This window comes from Sturnira hondurensis, unplaced genomic scaffold (assembly GCF_014824575.4).
Source record: "Sturnira hondurensis isolate 20B ecotype Veracruz unplaced genomic scaffold, ASM1482457v3 Scaffold0021795, whole genome shotgun sequence".
Lineage (NCBI taxonomy): Eukaryota > Metazoa > Chordata > Mammalia > Chiroptera > Phyllostomidae > Sturnira > Sturnira hondurensis.
Window position 1 is genome coordinate 4,422,060 of NW_028094426.1, and position 21,028 is coordinate 4,443,087.

The 21,028-nt window shown below is 37.1% G+C and overlaps 1 protein-coding gene across 8 annotated transcripts in view; it reads left to right on the forward strand.

Moving 5' to 3' along the window:
* The window catches only part of SOX5 (SRY-box transcription factor 5), a 929,721-nt gene extending 908,941 nt beyond the window's left edge, over window positions 1–20,780 (forward strand). For all 8 annotated transcript variants that reach the window (XM_037033875.1, XM_037033877.1, XM_037033876.1 and 5 more), the window contains 4 exons: window positions 8,825–8,933; window positions 11,657–11,830; window positions 17,956–18,172; window positions 20,016–20,780. In XM_037033875.1, coding sequence (XP_036889770.1) covers window positions 8,825–8,933; window positions 11,657–11,830; window positions 17,956–18,172; window positions 20,016–20,319 — 804 coding nt within the window. In that variant the 3' untranslated portion in view covers window positions 20,320–20,780. The remainder of the gene's footprint in view (window positions 1–8,824; window positions 8,934–11,656; window positions 11,831–17,955; window positions 18,173–20,015) is intronic.
* Window positions 20,781–21,028: the final 248 nt, after the last annotated feature.

Here is a 21,028-nt window from a genome sequence, read left to right on the forward strand (position 1 = left end):
CAGTGGACAAGCTGGAGTCCATGCAACTTACCCAGTGCCTGTGCTGCAGGGCTGGACATGCGCATCAGTTAGTGTGTTCTTTCTGAGTCTTTGTGACAAAAAATCTCATTTGAGCAATCTCCACAATTTATATATTTTTCCAATTCTTTATCTTTCCTCTTTCTGCTCCCTTTCTAGATCTTCCTTTCTTCACCATGCATCAGCCCCTTCACCAGAGAATAAACTAGAAAAACAAAAAGAGTATGTTCAATCTTATTTTGCACTTCATAGCAGCTCTAATAAAACGTGAAATTTTAGGGTTTGTTAAGTGAGATTTAAATATCTATTCTAAACTACATTTTTCTCTCCCTTCCTCTAAACCACCATGGGTAATTGAGAAGTGAACTGATGTGCCTGCTTCTATTCGTCAGACCCAGCATTTCTGAACCAAACCACAATTCTTTAAAGTAGTCCAATTATATTTATTTAACTGAGGTAACTACTGGCTACTGAGGCTGCGTTTGTTAAGAATGCTGAGTTTTATAGTTTTTATTTCATGAAAAAGAAAAATAAAAGAGAATAATTCTATACCTAACCCAGTAACTGAGTTACCTAGTATATGGGTAACTATTGTTTATAGAACAACTGTTATCAGACAACATCCAGTTTTGTTTCCATCTGGGCAGCCCTCCCACCGACTGGACATCCCATGTATGCGGCGAATTCCATAATTTGTCTCTGTTAGCCTCCTGTGCTTTTTTCCCATTAACTCTTCTGATTTGACTCAGTGTGCATAGCACCGATAGCCACCCTGCTCTGAAATTACATCAAAGTCCCTCTTAGACTGTCATTGAATGCTGACCACACATACAGGCATTTGAAACCTCAGGTCCTATTGTTTTCCTCTCCTGCCTCCTCTTCCAAACGTCTCCACCAGAAGCACCCTCGACAGATGAATAAGAGTCAGTGTTTTACTATGACAGTACTCTTGCCTACCTTCTTTGTGAGCGATCTGACTCCTTGAGTGGCTTTTCTCTGCATCGCACAGCCCGCCCCGTGACGACTTCTCTGTGAGGGCACTCGTTTTCCTGTTGAAGGACCAGTTGTACTGTTGAATTGAGCACATATAACTGCGTCTGTTACAGAGTACCTGAATCTGTAAATCTGATTTTTATTGGACACTGTCTTCATAAAATGTATTTCAATAACCACATTTTTGTTTTGTGATAAATTGAATTATCTTTCTTTAAAAAAACAAACCATGTATTTATTTTAGAGGAAAGGGAAAGGAGGGAGAAAGAGAGGGAAAGAAACATTAATGTGTGGTTGCTTCACATGCCCCCTACTGGGGACCTGGCCCACAACCCAGGCATGGGCCCTGACTGGGAATTGAACACCCAGTCCTTTGGTTTGCAGGCCTGCACTCCATCCACTGAGCCACACCAGCCAAGGCTGAATTATCTTTCTTGACTTTAAGAAAATGATTATATTATTCTCAATCAGAAATAGAGTGCCTTTGAGTTTTGAAGCTTAAACCACTTTGGAGGAATTTATTATTTATGGATAGAGAAAATATGTCAAGTAGGACACAGAATTGCAGGTCAGGTTTCCAACAAAATGAAAAGGATCTTTGATCCAGCGCGTCACCTGACCTTGGATAAGCTCTCCGCCATCTCTAATATGCCAATACTTGAAAAACTCCAGGGAAATGACATTTTCACATCCCAGGGCAGTCCTTTCGGTGGCTAGACAGCTCTGACCTCCCAGGGAGCTCTTCCTTCACGGGATTGTTGTCTTTCACCGGGTAACTTACAACCGTCGGTCAGTGTTCTGTTTCTTGACGACACCTGGCCATATTCTATCTCTTTTTCACAAATAACAGGTCTCCTGTTATATTGTTTTTAAACATGGAGAGTCTTCATATATTTAAAGATAGCTAGTGTTGATCTCCTTTTCCCACTCCATTCAACTCTCTTTTCCTGGGTCCCATGCAATTTCTCCAACCTGACAACAGGATATCGGTAAGAATCTATTCCAATGCTGAGTTTAAGTCCGAAACATTGTAGCCATTGAACTTTGCTGGCCTTCATTCCAGGTCCTATAGGGAAAAAAAAACTGAGGTTATTATACCGTTGTTTTTATTAATCCTCACTAGCTTCTAGTTATTGCCACATCCTCTACCAAGTGCTCCTAACTAATCCTCATAACAATGGGCTCTGTCTTTTCTGGAACATACATTAACTGACATTGGTCCTCACATTTTTCTCTTCATTGAAATGAATCAGAATTAGTTATTTGTCATCAATTTTCTTTTTTTATGTTTATGAATTTTATTTTTTTAAATATAATTTTTATTTAATTCTTGTTCAAGTACAGGTTTCTGTCTTATATTCCCAACCCTGCCCACCCCCCACCCCATGCTCCCCGCCTCCCTCCCCTTTCCACCCCCCACCCTTAGTTATTGTCCATGTGTCTTTTATACTTGTTCATGTGAGTCCATTCCCTTTTCCCCTATGATTCTCTCCCCTCTCCCCTCTGGGCCCTGACAGCCTGTTCCATATTTGAGTGTCATTGGTCGTATTTTGCTTGCTTGTTTGGTTTGTTTAGATTCCTGTTAATGGTGAGATCATATGATATTTGTCTTTCACTGCCTGGCTTATTTCACTCAGCATAATGCTTTAAAGAATTGATTTTAAAGTGGAGGAAATATCAATTTTCTAATATTTCCTCCACTTTAAAATCAATTCTTTAAAAATCATAAATAGGGATTCAATTTATCCACATCATTTTAGCATCTTAGCAAGTTATTCATGTGGATTAAGACTTGAATTTATGAGCCCTGGCTGGCGTAGCTCAGTGGATTGAGCACGGGCCTGCGAACCAGACGATCGAGGTTCGATTCCCAGTCAGGGCACACGCCTGGGTTGCAGGCCTGTTCCTTGCAGGCTAACTACCAGCAGGGGACGCACAAAAGGCAACCATACATTGATGTTTCTCTCCCTCTTTCCTTCCCCTCTAAAGATAAATAAATAAATAAAATCTTAAAAAAAAAGAGAGCGTTAAAAAAAAAAAGACTTGAATTTATAGAAACTGTGTGTTTCCTTCAAAACCATTCCATTTACCTTCACCTTCCTAATACTTCTTAGGAAAACTTGATCTGCAATACATTTCAGTGACATCAGGTTGCCCAATGAAATTACAATTCTAAGAAATTTAGCTAGAATTATACTTCAAGAAATACTTCATGAAGCTAGCTACCAAATTTCATAAAAGAAAATTGAGGGTAGAATCATATTATGACTCCTAATTCATGCTTTCTTCACCAGGAGAATCTAGTGGAATTTAGAAGGGGAAAAAATGGAATTGGAGAAGACTGATTTTGGAAATGATCAGACCAGAGGTCACTTAAGGGCCTTTCCAACGACTTAGCAAATGTACCCCTGTGATACTCTGTTGGGGAAAATAAATGAAAAAATACTCCTAAGAAATACAAGATTTCAGAGTACCAAAGTATCTGATAACATCTTAATGGATCAATTAATATTTGACCAGAATAAAATTAGTGAACAATTTCTTCAACTTACATTATTGTTGATATTGCAGGGAAGCGTGTGTGAGAGAGAAAGCGAATATGTGTATGTATTTGTATATAATTTATATACAATTTAGAAGAAAGCCTTTTCTTCCCTTTGTGTTAGATTATGTGGGTGGATTATTATTTTTTAGGAAATGGTGATCGTAATAAGTGAGGGTAAAACTGAGAGCTTGAGGGGTAGACACATGCATTGTTGCTTTGTATTTTCCTTAAGCTGATGAAAACAATTTCCAACTAATAAATTGTTATGACATTATAAATAATCTTTCATCTTCTTGGGTGGTCTGTGGGATTCACATAAATGGAAGGTTAAAAACCTTTTTTGTTTCTTTGTTCTTCCCGTGTCATTAGTATAGAAGGAGACCATAAAAAAAGTGTAGCCAGAAGGAGTTTAACTATTACTGAGTCAACATTTGACAGTCACACTCTGTTCTGTCATTTCATGCATGTGCTTTTTATGAGTTTTATAGCTTTGTGAGCTTTATTTCACGGATGTCCATTATGATAGCTGATCCATAACCCATTTCTCCCTTTGTGTATGTGTGTCTGGTGGGGAGCAAAGCTCATCACTTAGATGAATCCCGATTTCAAGGGGTAATAGAGGAACCATCTACTGATGAACTGTTTAATTCAGGCTTGGGTATAAGGAAATATCTATTACCTCTTCTAAAGTACAGTCTGTGGGGGGGTTTGTGTGTGTGTATTGACTTTTCTATTAAATATCAACAAAGGATGTACATTTCAGACTTTACAAACTGTGACTTTTTAGGTGTTTTCTGTATTAGTTGAAGTAATTGGAATAGGAGAAATTTTCCATTTAAATATCTGGCAGACTTATATGATAGAGCTGTAAACCATCATGCGTGAGCATCAAATGGAAAATTTTTTAAAAAAGATTAAATATATTATTGTAGCTGGTGGACCAGAGGGAAAAATGACCCTCAATAATGTTTAGGGTTGATACCAGCACTCTGCTCTTTAACACATTAGTCCACTACTTGGCCACAGAGAGTAGAAGGTGAGGTCATAACCATGTCAGAATCCTTAATACCCATTGAACTGACTATTTCTATAATTCTTATACATCAGAAAGAATCTTACTCTTTTTAATTACCCTCATTGACTTTTTTACCTAATAATNGGGTTGATACCAGCACTCTGCTCTTTAACACATTAGTCCACTACTTGGCCACAGAGAGTAGAAGGTGAGGTCATAACCATGTCAGAATCCTTAATACCCATTGAACTGACTATTTCTATAATTCTTATATGTCAGAAAGAATCTTACTCTTTTTAATTACCCTCATTGACTTTTTTACCTAATAATTAAAGTATATCTTAAATTTTTAAATGAATGAGAATATATCATATATTTAAACCCCATTTTACAAATTAGATTCTGGGACACAGGGAAGATAATTTTCTAAAGTAATATAGCTAATATATAAGGCAGTTGCATTAAGACATGATGTCCCAGATCCCCAAATCCATTATTTTCTAGGTGGGTTATTGCCTGCATTTACAAATATGTCATCTTCCCATTAATCCTTGTGGCCTTGTGCCATTCAGAGTGTTCTTGACTTAGAAAATACAAATCTTTACTCCCCACTTCTAATCGACTCATTGGCCACATTTCTTTAGATATTTTGTGGTTCTTCTTGTTGATTCCCACAACAGACTGGTGTCATGTACAAAATACATGTGCTGTTTCCTGTTTTGCAAATCATTGGATAAGCCACATAACCCAAGACCAGCTGCCAAACCCCCTAAGTGAATATTAACATAGTAATAATAGTTCTTTGAATGTTGACTTTTAGTGTTATGCATTTGACCCCAAGAAACTATATAGTCTAAAACTTTCTTTTCTTCTGTGGATGAGATACCACTCATTCAGATCTTTGTACAAGTCAACATAGAATTCTAAGATTTTCAAGTAACACCAGACTTTACCTAATGTTTCCCACCTTAGTAAACCCACATAGCTGTATAAAATTTGACCAAAAAGAATCATCTTTCCAAAAGAAGTCTAGTAGTTACCTGATTACTAGTTTTTATTCAAGAGAGAAAGCATATAGGTCAAGACTATTTAATTTTGAGTACTTTGTAATAATAAATCTGTTTGCATCCTCCGCTCTGAAGTTACTCAGAGCAATAATTCGGCAAGTATTTCTTTAAACGTGTTTGTTTTTCTTTGATTTTTGGCTTATATCTAATAGAAAAAAAGGTAACAAAAGAAAATCAGTGAATCTTGCCAGTTTCAGGTCAGTGCCTGGATAGTATTAAGAGAGCGCAAAAGTGAGAGATTTGTGTTCTAGAACACTGATCTTAAAGTGGAGGCACAAAATACTCCTTTTTTGTATAAATTGTTGATTGATGTGGTTTTTATTGGAACCCATTAGAACTAAAAGTATAAATTTGGTAAAAATTGTCACCTCTGCCCATCAACATTTGTTTCTGTTTCCGCAAACTCAATTTTTTGGTGTTTTCCTATTCACCATTTTCCTATTGATCCCTCCCTGCCCTCATTTTGTTTTAACTGCCTATATTTACAAAGAATTAGTTTGACAATAAGAGCATTCTCAGTGATAGTTGCACACTTGAATAGAGGCTTCTGGAAAGGGAAATATTTAGCCCAAGGAACAGAATCTCAAATGGTTGAGTTTTAGACAGATAATACATAAGTGGCCTTGTGGGAGGGGAACAGCCTGAAATGTGTGGGACTGGAAGAAAATGAGGATATTCCCAATGTGCTAGCACTTGTGCTTTCTAACATTTGGCTAATACTTTCTTCTCCTACATGCCTAAACAGATTGAATTTAATTAAACCTTGGGAACTATTCTTAAATCAGCCTCTTTCTGTTGGTGGTTCAGTATATTATCCAGACTTCTATCCACATGTAGATTTATATCTACCTTTATACATAAGAACTAAATAAAAATTTTTACCACAGGATCAATTTTTATGTGGAAATACATTAACAACTGTTTAAAATATAAGCACTACATTTTTATAACCTATATTTACCATGTAACCATTTTCTCGTATCCTCCATGCCTCAATTTTTTTATGGCCTTCTGACTTTATTTTCAGTGAAGGCTTCTAAAGTGTGGCAGTGTTACCATTTTGATTTACATGTGTTTTAATTAAAGGCACCCTATTCTCCAATTCCTCCAACTTTCCCTCTTCACATGTCTAAGAATTAGCTAAAATGGCTACGGAAAATGTCATAAAAGAGGTACATTCTACCATGTTAACTTCTACTATCTCCCACTGACATCCTCTTGAGAAGTATTGTAAATTCCACTTTGGAGTAACTAATTGAGTCATTTTTTATAGTATGTGCTTCAGAGGTAGATGATTAGCGATCACTACTGCAAAACCTAGCTCTGGCTTTCCTACCCAGGAGTTGCTCATTTTGCCTCTCGGTAAGATGGTGCAAGATCTTCACAGAGGAACTCAAAACCTTAGAAGTCACTTAACATTTCATTATTTTTCTACTCAGATCACCTTCATTTTTCCTTCTCTTCTTGGAGACTTTGCTTCAGAATGAAAAACTCTCTAGAATATATGTAGCATAATTTTCCTATACACTGCTAAATCAGAACCTGGGGGGTGATTATGCCCAGTGTATTTCCCAAAGACAGAACCGTAGTCTTCATTGACCCGGGGACTCTCATATCATGTTGATGGAATGTGATTTTTTTATGTAACTGTCTCCTACATCAACAGTTACATTGACTATGAGGAGCGTCTGTTAAGCTGGTATCCTTAGTGCTCCTGAGTTCAGTGGACTATATACGGCAGACTCTCAGTGAAAGAAAATGCAGAACATATAAAGCAGTTGAAAATACCAACATTACACACAAAACAAATTGGGACGGGCTCTACATTTTTAAATTGATAATTTAGTTCAATGTTCATACTAGATAATCTTATAGTACTAAAGTAGATAAAACTATTTTATTCCCAGTTTCCCTACTGTATTTCATCGTGATTTACAATTTAAAAATATTTTTCATAAGTCACATACAAAATTTGACATACAGAGAATAGGAGATCCAAGGCCACTGAAGGAAGAGCATTTTTTATCTAGTAAGTAAAACTGTCGGAGACTGTGTAGAGGTAAAGCATGCACTGTATTGATTTCAACACCCTTTGGGCTATTGGTGGAAACATTACTTAGGCTCTTCACTTGTAACACAATTATCTTAAATAGTTGATTATTTCCTGTGAATGTTTTATTGTGTCATTCTGCAGTGCATGTGGCTAACTTGATCTGTGTTCTTCAGAAAACGAGGTGCCTAGTTATAAAGAAAAATGAGCAAGTTTTATGAAATTCAGTAGATGGTTTTCTTAAAACTATTTTGGAACCACATTGTCCTCAGGGCGATGATGGAGCATGCTAGAGAAAGTTGTAAACCTTTTATTGCATGCTCTTTCTGTTCTTGAACTCACCCAGTTGATTTTGAAGTGGTTTAACATCTCCTGCAGTTTGTATTAAGCATTATATTTTCCTTGAAAATAATTTAGTTTGCAATGTCATGTTCTCCATGAATTCAAGCCATGCACTGCATGCTTTTAAATGACTTGATTTCTTTGCAGATCTAATTTTGGTATATTTGTATTTCAAATAATTCGCCAACTCAATATTTTGCCTTAGCAATCCAAACCAAATTGTAGTCCAAGTAGCAGGCACTCACATTGAATGTACAGAGCCTTGACAAGCAGTTAACAATGAATATTTAAATATCTTCATTACCCTTTCATGAGGAATGCAGATGGCATTTAAGGAGATGGCAACCAGAGGGCAGTAGTCTTAAATTATGTTCCTATCAGGTGGTCACCTAACTATCGGAAGACTTTCTCTGGGCCACATGCCACTTCTATACTTCTGCTGTCTGTCTAAAAGTAAAGCAGGCATTCCAAATGTTACAAAACAGGTTTATTTTGTGAAATTTCTGTGTACACTTTGTGATTTGGGAAGGTTATCTCCAAGGATCCCAACATTTATCTTTTTGGCATACCAAATCCAAATGTCGAAACTGTAAAGGGGATTCTGAGAATAAGAGTGTCTTCAAAAATCCTGTTGATCATTTGCTTTAATTACATAATGTGCTGAATGTGCAAAGGTGAATAAATCAACATCCCATCCCTTCTCGAAGCTGAGGTATTATCTATGGCCTAAGAAAAAATGTCTTTGAATAATTAAAATTTCCAGATTGAGCTCTCATTATAAATTTTTTTTTCAGGAAAAAACAACACTGGAGAGTCTGACTCAGCAGCTGGCTGTTAAACAGAATGAAGAAGGAAAATTTAGCCATGCCATGATGGATTTCAATATGAGTGGAGATTCTGATGGTTCGTGAAAGTTGTTCATATGCATTCCAGTAGTGTGCGGAAGTGTCTATTTAGGGCCAGTTGCAACTACTAAAAAATATACAAGACAGTCACCTCACACCTGATCATTAGGAGAAGAGCTCGAGTGTACTGAGCAGGCCCCGTGAACCAAGCACCGGCTGAGTGCTTTGCATCAATCATCTCTTTTATCCTTAGCACAGCCTGTGAGAGAAGCAGTGTTACAGATAAAGAGATCGGTCCTTCAGTTTTGAATCCTTTTCCCCAAGGTTACAGGGCTGTAAGTGCCAGAGGCAGGTCTTGGATTCAAATGGAATGATTCCAAAGCAAATATTCTCAGTCACCATCTACCCTGCCTCTTGCTTCTCTATTCCTTATACCTGAAACAAACTTTTCAGCAATTTGTATCTATAGGCTCATTTTCCAGTTCTCATCTGTCAAACCCAGACCAGGACCCACGGCTCATAGGATGTGTTTAGGATGGTTTCTTGCATTTTGAAACCTTTCCCTCTTATGCTATCTACCATACAACGAGGTGTCCTGCCTACCTCTCCCTACAACCCAACTAGAACTCCAACTACCAGTCTGTTGCCTTCCTCACATGCCTCAAGACTTCTGTTGTCTGCATCTCTGAACTTCTAGCATCCGCAGTGAAAACTAAGTAAAATGATACTATAATTTTAATAGCACAAAGAGGAGAAAAAAGTGCTATTACACAAAGCCCCAGCTGGAAATGTTCTTCCAGTATCAGGTGACATATATGCATTATAAGAGCATTGTCCTCCAATTTGTTACTATTCCAGAGGAAGTCGCCTGTCTATGGAAAAGCCTGTGCCAGGACAAACCATTCTTTACGACAGAGGAGTGCATTTGAATCTCCCAAAACACACAATGCCAATTTGTGCCTTGGGCCAATTATTTTATGTCCAATTCTGCACTGTACAAGGGACTAGCCAGACTTGAGCATTTAACCAGGTAATTCTGTCAAAACTGAATTTTATTCAACTGGATAGCCAAGAAAAGGCTGTGTTTTTCTGGCCTGTCATGTCCAAACATTTCCTTCTCTTTTCTACTTTGCTTGGATAAAATAGAACTGGCCTAAGTACATACAAAGAGCTTGTTTAGGTTGATGAAGCCACATAACATTGATTTTATCACTTATGTTGCTGTAAGGTGTAAGAACAAGGAGAGACAGATGTGCAAGTAATCATTTGCTAGTTACAAACCCATTTTAGAAAGATGTTACCATATATTAACACTCACTTTTGTCAGTAAAAAGCCAATTACTGGTATAACATATCTCATAAATTTTAAGTTGTATTGGCATGATAAAAATATATGCATGATAATCAGCACTAAAACATCAAAATTTTGTTATGTTGGTTCTTGAATTCAGCCATGCTTATATGCAAAATATTTGCCAATATTCATGAGACCAAACAGCATATAATGAATGAAAAATAACGAGAAACTCCATCCACATAGATGTTGTATGTTTTGGTTTGCTTCTGTAGAGGTCTTCAAATCTGGGCCATTTTGGTTCATTCTTATTCCTTCAAATTAAGAAAAGAAACGAAGAAGAATGTGAAGGAGGAAAAAACAATGCTTTATTAATAATATAGGCTCTAACACTTCCAAGTTATTTTTGAAATTTTATGCTATCGATATCTCTCTCCCACCTTTTATAGTGATAACCCTGGAAAACTTAGTGTCAGAGTTTCATGTGTTGCCTCTCTCTCTCTCTCTCTTTTTTTCTCTCTCTCTCTCTCTTCCCCCTCTCTCCAAACGTAAGTACCTGTAGAAGCTCTTTGGTCTGCTGTATCTATTCTACAAAGTCACAGAAAACCTAGAGGAGTGACTACAGCTCCATAAGATTCCACTGTGACTCTTAGACTCTTGGTTGTGTTTTATTATCATGAATCTTGTTGATTGGAATGTAACTTTCAGTGGGTCTCTGGATAACTTACACATTAGGGGCAAAATTAAGGGAAATGAATATATTATTTTTTATCTTGAATGTGACTGTTGGCTTTTTAAGAAACCAGAGTAATGGAACTATTTATTTGCACATTTTTCTATTTTAAATATCTCTCGGGGTGCAGACTATTATTCTGCATCAGCATATTTGATGCACTTATTATTATTAGCACATAATTTCAAAGAAAAGCCAGACACATTACAAGTGATGTTGTACTTTAACCTCCAAATGTAATCTACCAACATTTCAATTTTATAACTGCAAAGAGAGGAAGAAGGCACGGGTGCCTTATCTTCTGATGGTCCTTAGGTGGCCGAGACACCCACTTACCTGTACGCATCCGTTCTGTAGAACACATTAGTGTTTCAAAGTTTTGTGAGCTTCTCCCCCTACTTAATATATCTACAGAGCTTCCATGTCTATTGATCTCATCCAACTCTTCTCTTTCCAATTTACATCAAAGATTACATGTTTAGGTTTCTTTGGTGCTCTTAAAAGTGAATGGTGAAATAATCCACCATTGCGAGAAAGGGAAATGCAGTATGAATGGATTAAAAATATAACATTTGCCACCACAAGCCTTATCACAGAAACTTCATAAACAAGCATCTGTCTTAAGAACTGGAAGTACCATTATCACATGTACTGTTTATTTTCAGATATTTTAATAGACTAAAAGACAGTAATGAAAGGAGTAGAAATATAAAAAGTTTTAACACTAATGTGAAATAATATTCCCTGGTTTTAGGAAGTGCTGGAGTCTCAGAATCAAGAATTTATAGGGAATCCAGGGGGCGTGGGAGCAATGAACCCCACATAAAGCGTCCAATGAATGCCTTCATGGTGTGGGCTAAAGATGAACGAAGAAAAATCCTTCAAGCCTTTCCTGACATGCACAACTCCAACATCAGCAAAATATTGGGTAAGAAAAGTATTAAAGGTTAAGTGATACATGGATTAAATGTAGAGTTCTGTTTTCTACACTTGTTGAAAGATGCTAGGTTTGGAGGCTAGCCAGCTCATGTTATCTGCATATATAAGAATAAGTACCATCATTGAAGCCTTTGAGAAATGTGCCCAATTACTACAGCTAATTTATTTACTTGTGTGTCTCTTTACTAATTGTTGTAATACAATACAATATTAGCGACTGTATTCCCTATGCTGTACTTTACATCCCTGTGACTATTTTGTAACTACTAATTCGTATTTCTAATCCCTTCACCTTTTTCACCCAGTCCCCCAAACCCCTCCCCTTAGAGGATAAAAGTTTGTTTCATATGAGCTAGTCAATATTGGTATCAACCATATTTACCTTTTCCTTTTTCAGCTGTGGAATTCATTTTGTGGTGTGGGTGGGGTAAGGGTGGAGACGGTGCTTGCTCTAGGACTAGAGCTAAAAGTCAGTTTACAATGTCGGGACTAGGAAGATGGAGATTGCACATTTGCATACTGCCTTTGCACTTCCTGCCAAGCAGATAGCATGGTTCATAATTCCCCTGCCTACATCTATTCTGAAACACGCTGGATAGATGGGTGAGGAGAAAGGGTGCTGCCTGTAAAGACCTATTATTGACCGATTTAAATCCCAGAGAAGATGAAGAGAAGATTCCATTTCTTTTGTGCACCATCACTGTCGTTACTGACATCATCAGCATGTTCATCTTCAAGTAGTGCGATGGCCAGGAACTGAACAACCTAAAGCAAATTTTGATTATTTATTCACTGCCTTCTATGAGGTAAATGAGAAAAATACAATAGGAACACCTAATTCTATCAATAAATTTTAGCTTTAACAAATAGGTAACAGTATCTGTCTAAGTTATTAAAACTTTATTAAAATCCATAATGCATTTGGAACGACAGGTAGTTAACATAGTGTCGCTTTTGAGTATTACATGAAGCCACTGACCACCCAGAGGTAGCTACTAAACATACGCATGTGTTTTTGTGATCCCACATTCTCAACAATGGTGCTCAATGCTGAGCAGTGCACAGCGAGCGTCTGTAAAGACATCAAACAAACAAAAAATGCTAATCAATTAAACTTGTGTCTCAGATTTCATCGGAAAGGATTCTGAGATTTTTAAATGAATGTTGTTTTTTAAAGGATATGAAGCTTTAGGTGGACCTAGAAAATGTGAATACTTAAGTATAAAAGCATATATACTTGTATAATCAAATAATGGAACTAATCAAAGGGAAATGTACATTTTTTGCATCTCTTACCATCTCTGATTTTTTTTTCATTTTATGACTATTTTCTACCTGACACATGGACTTATTCATTCCTTAAAAAAATATCAGACCTATTGTATTTGGAAGGACTCTAGAAATGAATAAAATGCTTTATGTAACCATATTTCATATTTTATCAGTCATTTTCAAATTATTGGGTTGGCCAAAAAGTCTTGTTAGTTTTTTTCATAAAATAAAAGACACTCATTTTCATTTCCACCTATAACTTTATTGATTTGCGTATTTTGAGTATGTCGGCTATCTCCTGCATGGTAGAGCATTCATTGGCTGTTCTCAATTCATGTCTCAATTTGATCGCTGTCAACTTCAACTGGTCTACCCAAACAAGCATCCTCTAACGAGACGTCTGCAGCATGAAACTTCGCAAACCAATTTGACACATTAGATCGGTCACAGCACCTTCTCCATACACTGCACGAAACTTTTTCTTGCATTTCCGTTGCCTTTTTACCTTTCTTGGAATAATAAAGCATAATATACCAAAAGTGTTGCTTATTTTCTTCCACCTTCTATATTAAAATGGCTACACAAAAATTCACCAATTTTGATAAGTTTTTTTAAATGCACACTGATAGGACAGTGGTCACAATACAATCTAACAAAATTGTTTTGAATGAAGTTAAAAATGACTAAGTGCTACTAGAGCCATCGTATGAAAAAACCTAATGAACGTTTTGGCCAATCCAATAGAAATCCCAACTGTAAAGTAAAAACAAGCTAAATACTAAGGTTGTTTAAATTGTCTTTATGTCACTAAACTCATCTGTCAGAATTCTAAAAAAGCAATAATCACTGATGAATACTTCATCCTGAGTATAAGAGAAATAGCAGTTTTGATGATGTAAAGTATTGTAGGAAAGTTTATCAAAAGCCTCTATTGGAAATAGATGACTGGCTAAAAGAACTCATTTCTGGTTAAAAGTTAGGAATATTACAGTAACTGTATGATTACATTATAATAATGGACTACATGAAGGAGAGAACTGTCTAATTTCAGACTTTTCAGTGAAGCTGCATTAATAAAGATATAGCAGGAAAAAGAAAACACTGAGGTGTTTGGAACCTCAATATTTAGTCATAGCTTCAAATAAATAAGTGATCTTTAAATAACCATGAGATTATTCTGAATGGCCATTTCATAAAAAAGTACAAAGAAAGCTTGATGTTGTCCTTTTTCCTGATTGTTTTGGATAACAGCCTCCGACAGCATGCCGCTAATTCATTCTGCTTAAAACAGGCGCTTGAGCTGGGTTGACATTTTACATAGTCTCTGGGGATCCTAGTTGACATTTTAAAGGGCTTCTAAGCATTTTATAATACCCTAAAATCTGGTTTTAATAAGCCATTCTGCTGAAATTGTTAACATAAGGAATCACCTTTTACTGCTTGGCACTAGATCAGGGAATGGGGGACATCTTTTTCTGATTAGACATACAGTAGTTGGAGTGAAGTGTGCAAATTCATTACAGACCCCATGGAGATGACGGTGTTGCTCACATCAGACTCTTCATTTTTATTGAATCGCCAGATTTAGAAAGAAGAAAAGCACTTTCAAGACCCCTTTTTTTCTATCTTGTGAACATCCAATATTTTTCACTGAATCTTCCTCTCGTCATCAGAAGGAATACCCGAATGTCCTTCTCTATTTTTAATTGTCAAAGGCCAGTCTTCTGCCAAAACAAGGACCTTAGTCCCTGTGCGTGGTCCAGGAGAAGCAACCAGCCACACCAAATTAAGCTGATGTTTTCATACTTTTGGGAATATACGAAATGCTTTCCTATCATTCTCATCTAGTGGCTTTCAGGGGTTTACATCTCAGTGGTTGGACCTACAAAGCCATTGAAACCAACACCTACCTTGTCATTTGGTTAACTCTATTCAGAAATTATTATTAAAGAGTAAAACTGCGTTTGCCACTAAACTGAAACATTTTCCTGCCCTGTCATAAAATGGAAGAGTGAGCCATTGTATCCCAGTCAGTGCTTATGAATATATATGTATATATATATGAATAAACTTAACCAAGGAGGTAAAAGACCCATACCCAGAAAATTATTAAGGTATCTTAATTCTTAATCTTAAAGGGACTAGTAACTATGATTTGGCCATATTTTAAAATGTAGCTCAGGATTCAGTGATAATTCCAGAGAAATTATATTACTAAATGTCTAAATATTTTGTTATTCCAGGTCATGTAAGATTTAGAAAATTTATTCATCTTTTATTATAGATGGATATAATTGTATGTATGTATGTATGTCCATTTTTTTTCTCTGTATTTTAGCCATACCCAACTTTCTTGAAGGTCCTCTAATCCCCCTTCTACTGCAAGGCCTTGACCTTCCATTCTTCCTGCATAGGATGCTCTTCTCTCTCTGATACTAACAGGAGTCATTTCTGCAGCAGAGCCTTCCTCACCTGCAGAAGTTTGGTGCCACCTCCTTAGCATATGTTCCTACAGCTTCTTGTACTTTCCCCGATTGTAATTAAAATAATAAATTTATACTGCTTAATATATTTCTTCATTACTGCAAGAGGAACCATAATGACTCACCACTGCATATCCAGTAATTAAAACAGCATCATCCACACAGTGGGAAAACTGAAGAGTTTTCACATACCAAGGCAGGGAACTGGGAGGCATAAACATTTTCATTCCTTAGAGAAACATTCTTTTTGAGCTAATAGAGTCTTTAAACTAGGGAAGTATCAGTGGCCACTCCTGTTTGAAATGAGAATGCTAGTTTTTTCATTCTATATGGTGATAAAGGTAACTAGCCAATTTTAAGACAACCATTCTTGATCCATTTTTCAGTGTATTCCTATAATTATTCAGTAAATTATTTTTGGTCAGCTTGCTTTTCACTCCATGACTAAAGGTCTAAAATTCTGGTACACTAATACATACATGTAAGAAACTCCACGAAAAGAATTGATTCAGTTCAATAGTATTATAGCTTTATCTGTGTATATATCTGTGAAAATAACATCATGGTTTTCAAGTACTTCTAGAAAATAATGTTGGGCAATAAGGAATATGAGACTACCTACAATTGACAATGTTGGATACTGCTAATTAAGTACAAGTTTGATAAAGGAATAGAAAAATAAATTGTATTATTTGAACTGTAACCTAGGTTTCTGTTGTAAATAAAATGAAATCATATTGGCTATCTAGATCAAAAAATATGTTTATAAATGTTTGTAACAGCTGTGTGGATATACCCACCTAGGCAACATCTGTTCCAATAAGAAACAATTCTAAGGAAAGAGATATTGTCCCTTCCACTGTATTCCTTCAATAAACATAACAGCCCATATTGACAAATTCTCTATGAGAACTGTTCATCAGCAGTTATTTGCATTTGAGATATGGAGTTATGTCTGAGTAATGAGCCCATTGGAAAGCTTTTAAGATCTTGCTCAGATGACTCTGGAAGGCAGGTAAAAACTACAGTGCCAGTACATATTTGGTAGGGATTGCCTTGTTTCAGTTATTTGGATTTTTGCATTTGGGTAGGGTTGAACTGAATTCTTGCAGATAAATACACTCCACCTGCAAATAGATTTTTTTCACATGCTCAGTAAAAAATAAACATCACTACTACAACTTCTTTTAGTACTACACATAGGCATACTGATAGAATCTAAGTTTCGAATCATATCTATATTGAAAATTTGCATGAACAATTTGTAATTAAGCTTCAATGGTTGCTTTTTGCAATCCTAATTGAATCCATACCAAAACCAAAAGTAAAAAGAAGGGGACAATTATTACTGGGTTTTAATTGATAAAATTAAAAAACAATGAGTTAATATTATCAATGTATACTGCATCCCAGGAAGTGACATTATGCATTATTGACAGTGTTTCCTTAAGAGAAGAGTCTTACCTGGATTCAGTGATATTGAAGCTCTGACCTCTGCTAGATCACGTATAGTACATGGGTGTGGGTATGTAAAGATATACATTACGGCACGCTATCAATTCCATCACCTGATTTAGAGTCACAGATCTGCAATTTTTAATAGTTGTGTGACCTTGGGTAATTCACTTCACCTGTTTGAATTTCAATTTTCTCAGCCTATGGATATAGGTATAAATGCTGTCTATCTTACAGGATTGTGGTACAAGGTAAAAATTAGACTTCTTATGTGAAATTGTAGCACAATTCCTAGCACAAAGTTGTTAAACAGTGCGTATTTGTTAATGTAATAGTTGATCATTAAAATTTGAATGAAATGACTTTTTAAACTATAATTATTCGTGTAAATATACTTAAACATGTTGAGAGAATGAGAATTACACGTAACCTTTAGAAATCTTTGTAGTAAGTAATGTATCCCTACATAAAAATACTAAAACCGATATAATTAACCTCAGATTCAAAATATGTAATGAGATTTTGCATAATTTTTCAGTTCACACTTGAATTATAACATTGTCTAATATCAAAATATGAAAGATACATCCTTTAAACTATGTGTGAGCTTTTAAGTACATACCAGACAACTTTGGCTAAGTTATTAATCTGTGCCAGAAAAAATATATATATTGCCCAGATTTTGTACCTTTGGGTGCACAGTTTCTTTGAGGACAGAACCACCAACACCTCCGTCCTTGTGGAATCTCACCTCTAGAGTCAACACTCATGAGTCAGAAACATGATTATGTATTTCTGGGTTTGAGCCAGCCTGTTCCCTCTAGACTTCCTTGTTCTCGGGCGTATCTTTTTAGCATCCTTAGCGGCTGCGCAAATTGGAATCCTAACCTTCTTTTTCTCACAGGGTCTCGCTGGAAAGCTATGACAAACCTAGAGAAACAGCCATATTATGAGGAGCAGGCCCGCCTCAGCAAGCAGCACCTGGAGAAGTACCCTGACTACAAATACAAGCCCAGGCCCAAGCGCACCTGCCTGGTGGATGGCAAAAAGCTGCGCATCGGTGAATACAAGGCAATCATGCGGAACAGGCGGCAGGAGATGCGGCAGTACTTCAATGTTGGGTATGGACCTGTCAGTCCTGTCTTTCTAGGGAGCACTCCCGTTACCCTTGACGAGTTGTGAAACGTAGTTGTTTGGTTGGCAAAGCAGGATTTTGAGAAAAGAACCTCAACACAGGGTGTTTGCAGGGACTAACCTCTCCCCCACAGGCCCCCGGGAAAGAGTGCACTCTTCACTCTAAGCTTCCAGAACAATGGCTCTAATGTGCACTTTGTTTACGGCTCGTTTGAAAATCCAATATCTGAAAGTAAAAAATTCTGAAGTTTGCTATTACAAACTTTGAAATGTTACTGGTTCTTTTCCTCGTTGGCTTTCATTACTTCCAAGGCTTGACGGAGATAAATGCCACCCCAACTAACAATTGAGTTGAGAAATCAATATAAAAAGGGTTTCAAAAGCAAGAAACACTACTTTCTGAGTAGAGAGGGGTTTCTGGGCTATCCAGGCACATGTGTGGCCTTTGTGGAGTAAGAACTATTTAGGGCACGCGCGGGTGTGAATGGGGAAGGTCTCTCCTGCACGAGGAATGCATCTCTCTCTCAGGATGTTTTACCTGCTTCCTACAGGAATGCTGTTGACCACCTCGTAATATACTTCCTGCGCCCACAGCACTTCTGAATTTTCTCAAGAAAACACAGAAATGCATTGCTCGTATTTAGAATAAAAGTTAGTAAGATCCCAAGTGCTTAAGAATAAATACAGTTATGAAAATGGTCAGAGGATACCTTAGAAAAAAAACTTTTCCAGTCTGCCCCATCCCTCCGCTCCCTTGAAAGGCTCATCTTGCTCCATCCAAGGGTCTGTGATTTAGATCCCAGTGCCTGGCTCTTCTCAAAGCTGAGAATGAAGCCCAGTACTTATTGGGGAAATAATGAGCATATGATCACATGAATGAATGAAAAAATGCATGAATGGACACCATTTATTAATCACTTCCTGCCAGGGCCAGCTACATAGTTTGTGGATCCCAGTGCACAGTGAAAATATGGGGTCCCTGTTTAAAAGTTATTCAGAATTTCAAGAGTGTAACAGCAGATCTTCAGGACAAGTGTAGGATCTTTCTAAGCCCTTTAACCCATACAGTTTCAGAGACCGTCCACCCATAAGACTGGCTNTATGATCACATGAATGAATGAAAAAATGCATGAATGAACACCATTTATTAATCACTTCCTGCCAGGGCCAGCTACATAGTTTGTGGATCCCAGTGCACAGTGAAAATATGGGGTCCCTGTTTAAAAGTTATTCAGAATTTCAAGAGTGTAACAGCAGATCTTCAGGACAAGTGTAGGATCTTTGTAAGCCCTTTAACCCATACAGTTTCAGAGACCATCCACCCGTAAGACTGGCTCAGTTTCCTACCACCACCTAAAACTATGTCAGGAACTAGGAAGACAGTGGTATTGTCCAGTTCTGGCGAGTTCTGGGCAATTAGGGTTTTTTTCAGAACTCTAATACTTTAGGATTTTCCCATTAAAATTGAATTATAATTCTTTTTAAAAATGTTTCTGCATGCTGTAGTGATGGAAAAAATTAACTTGAAATAAAGGACTCAGATTCTTTAGCTTAATCTTTTTGCACCTCAATTTTTTCATAAAGTAGAATGGTAACAAAATGGAATTATTTTAAGACTCCAGTGAGTGACACCTATGTCTTGTCATTTATAAAGCACTACATGGAAGTAAGGCGTTAGAATCAAAGTGCGATACAGTTTTTAAAATGTTGGGCCATACGGTGAAACTCACTGCCTTAGGAGTTAGACAAACAGCCAATTCATTGTATGCCAAGGCCTGCCCCTAACTCTTCACTCACCATGGTCTCTTTTGGGGCATTTCTCTCTGACAGGCAACAAGCACAGATCCCCATCGCTACTGCTGGTGTTGTGTACCCGGGAGCCATCACCATGGCCGGAATGCCCTCCCCTCACCTGCCCTCCGAGCACTCGAGTGTGTCTAGCAGCCCAGAGCCGGGAATGCCCGTCATCCAGAGCACTTACGGTGTGAAAGGGGAGGAGCCACATATCAAAGAAGAGATACAGGCTGAGGACATCAACGGAGAAATTTATGATGAGTACGATGAGGAAGAGGATGACCCGGATGTAGATTATGGGAGTGACAGTGAAAACCATATCGCAGGACAAGCCAACTGATAAGGGTCAAAAGATTGTTGTGACCTTAGGACTTAAAGAAGCCCTAGCTGGTTCATCCTTACCAGTGGCCAAGCACATTAACTTTCTCATACACTGACTGTTACTTTAACTGTTAGTCTTAAATAGTTGGGACATCAGCTGACTAATAGACCTCAGCCTCAAAAGGCTTGGAAAGGAAAAAACAACAACGACAACAACAAGCAAACAACAATATCAACAGCAAGAGATTGAAATAAGCTATGGGTAAAATAATGCCAGTAATTCAGCTGCTACATTCAAGCACTGAAGTCTTACCCGTCAACTTTTTTTTTTAAATAAACTTTATGGCTGTTTGTTCTACAATGTTCTAGAAATTCTCACTCAGGTACACAGTGCCAACAAGTGGCTTGTGAATGTGTTTTGTTGTTTTGTGCTACAATTTTGAAAAAATTTTGCTTTGTTTTGGGAGTTTTCTGGGGGTTTTCTTTTTCTTTTTCTTTCCTTTCCTATTTTTTCTTTTTCTTTTTTTTTCCTTTTGTAATGCACCTGACAGAAAAAAGAAAGACGAATTTCTCTTTACTTCTCTCCACCTTCTCCATCTCTGTACTTTAAAGATGGAAGTCTGCGCATGGGGCGGGGGGAAGAGGAAAAAAGAGCCTGTTTTTAACTTCCTTGCTATCCATCATGAAGTAAGCAATTATTTTCTTTAGAGGATTCTATCTGTTGCACA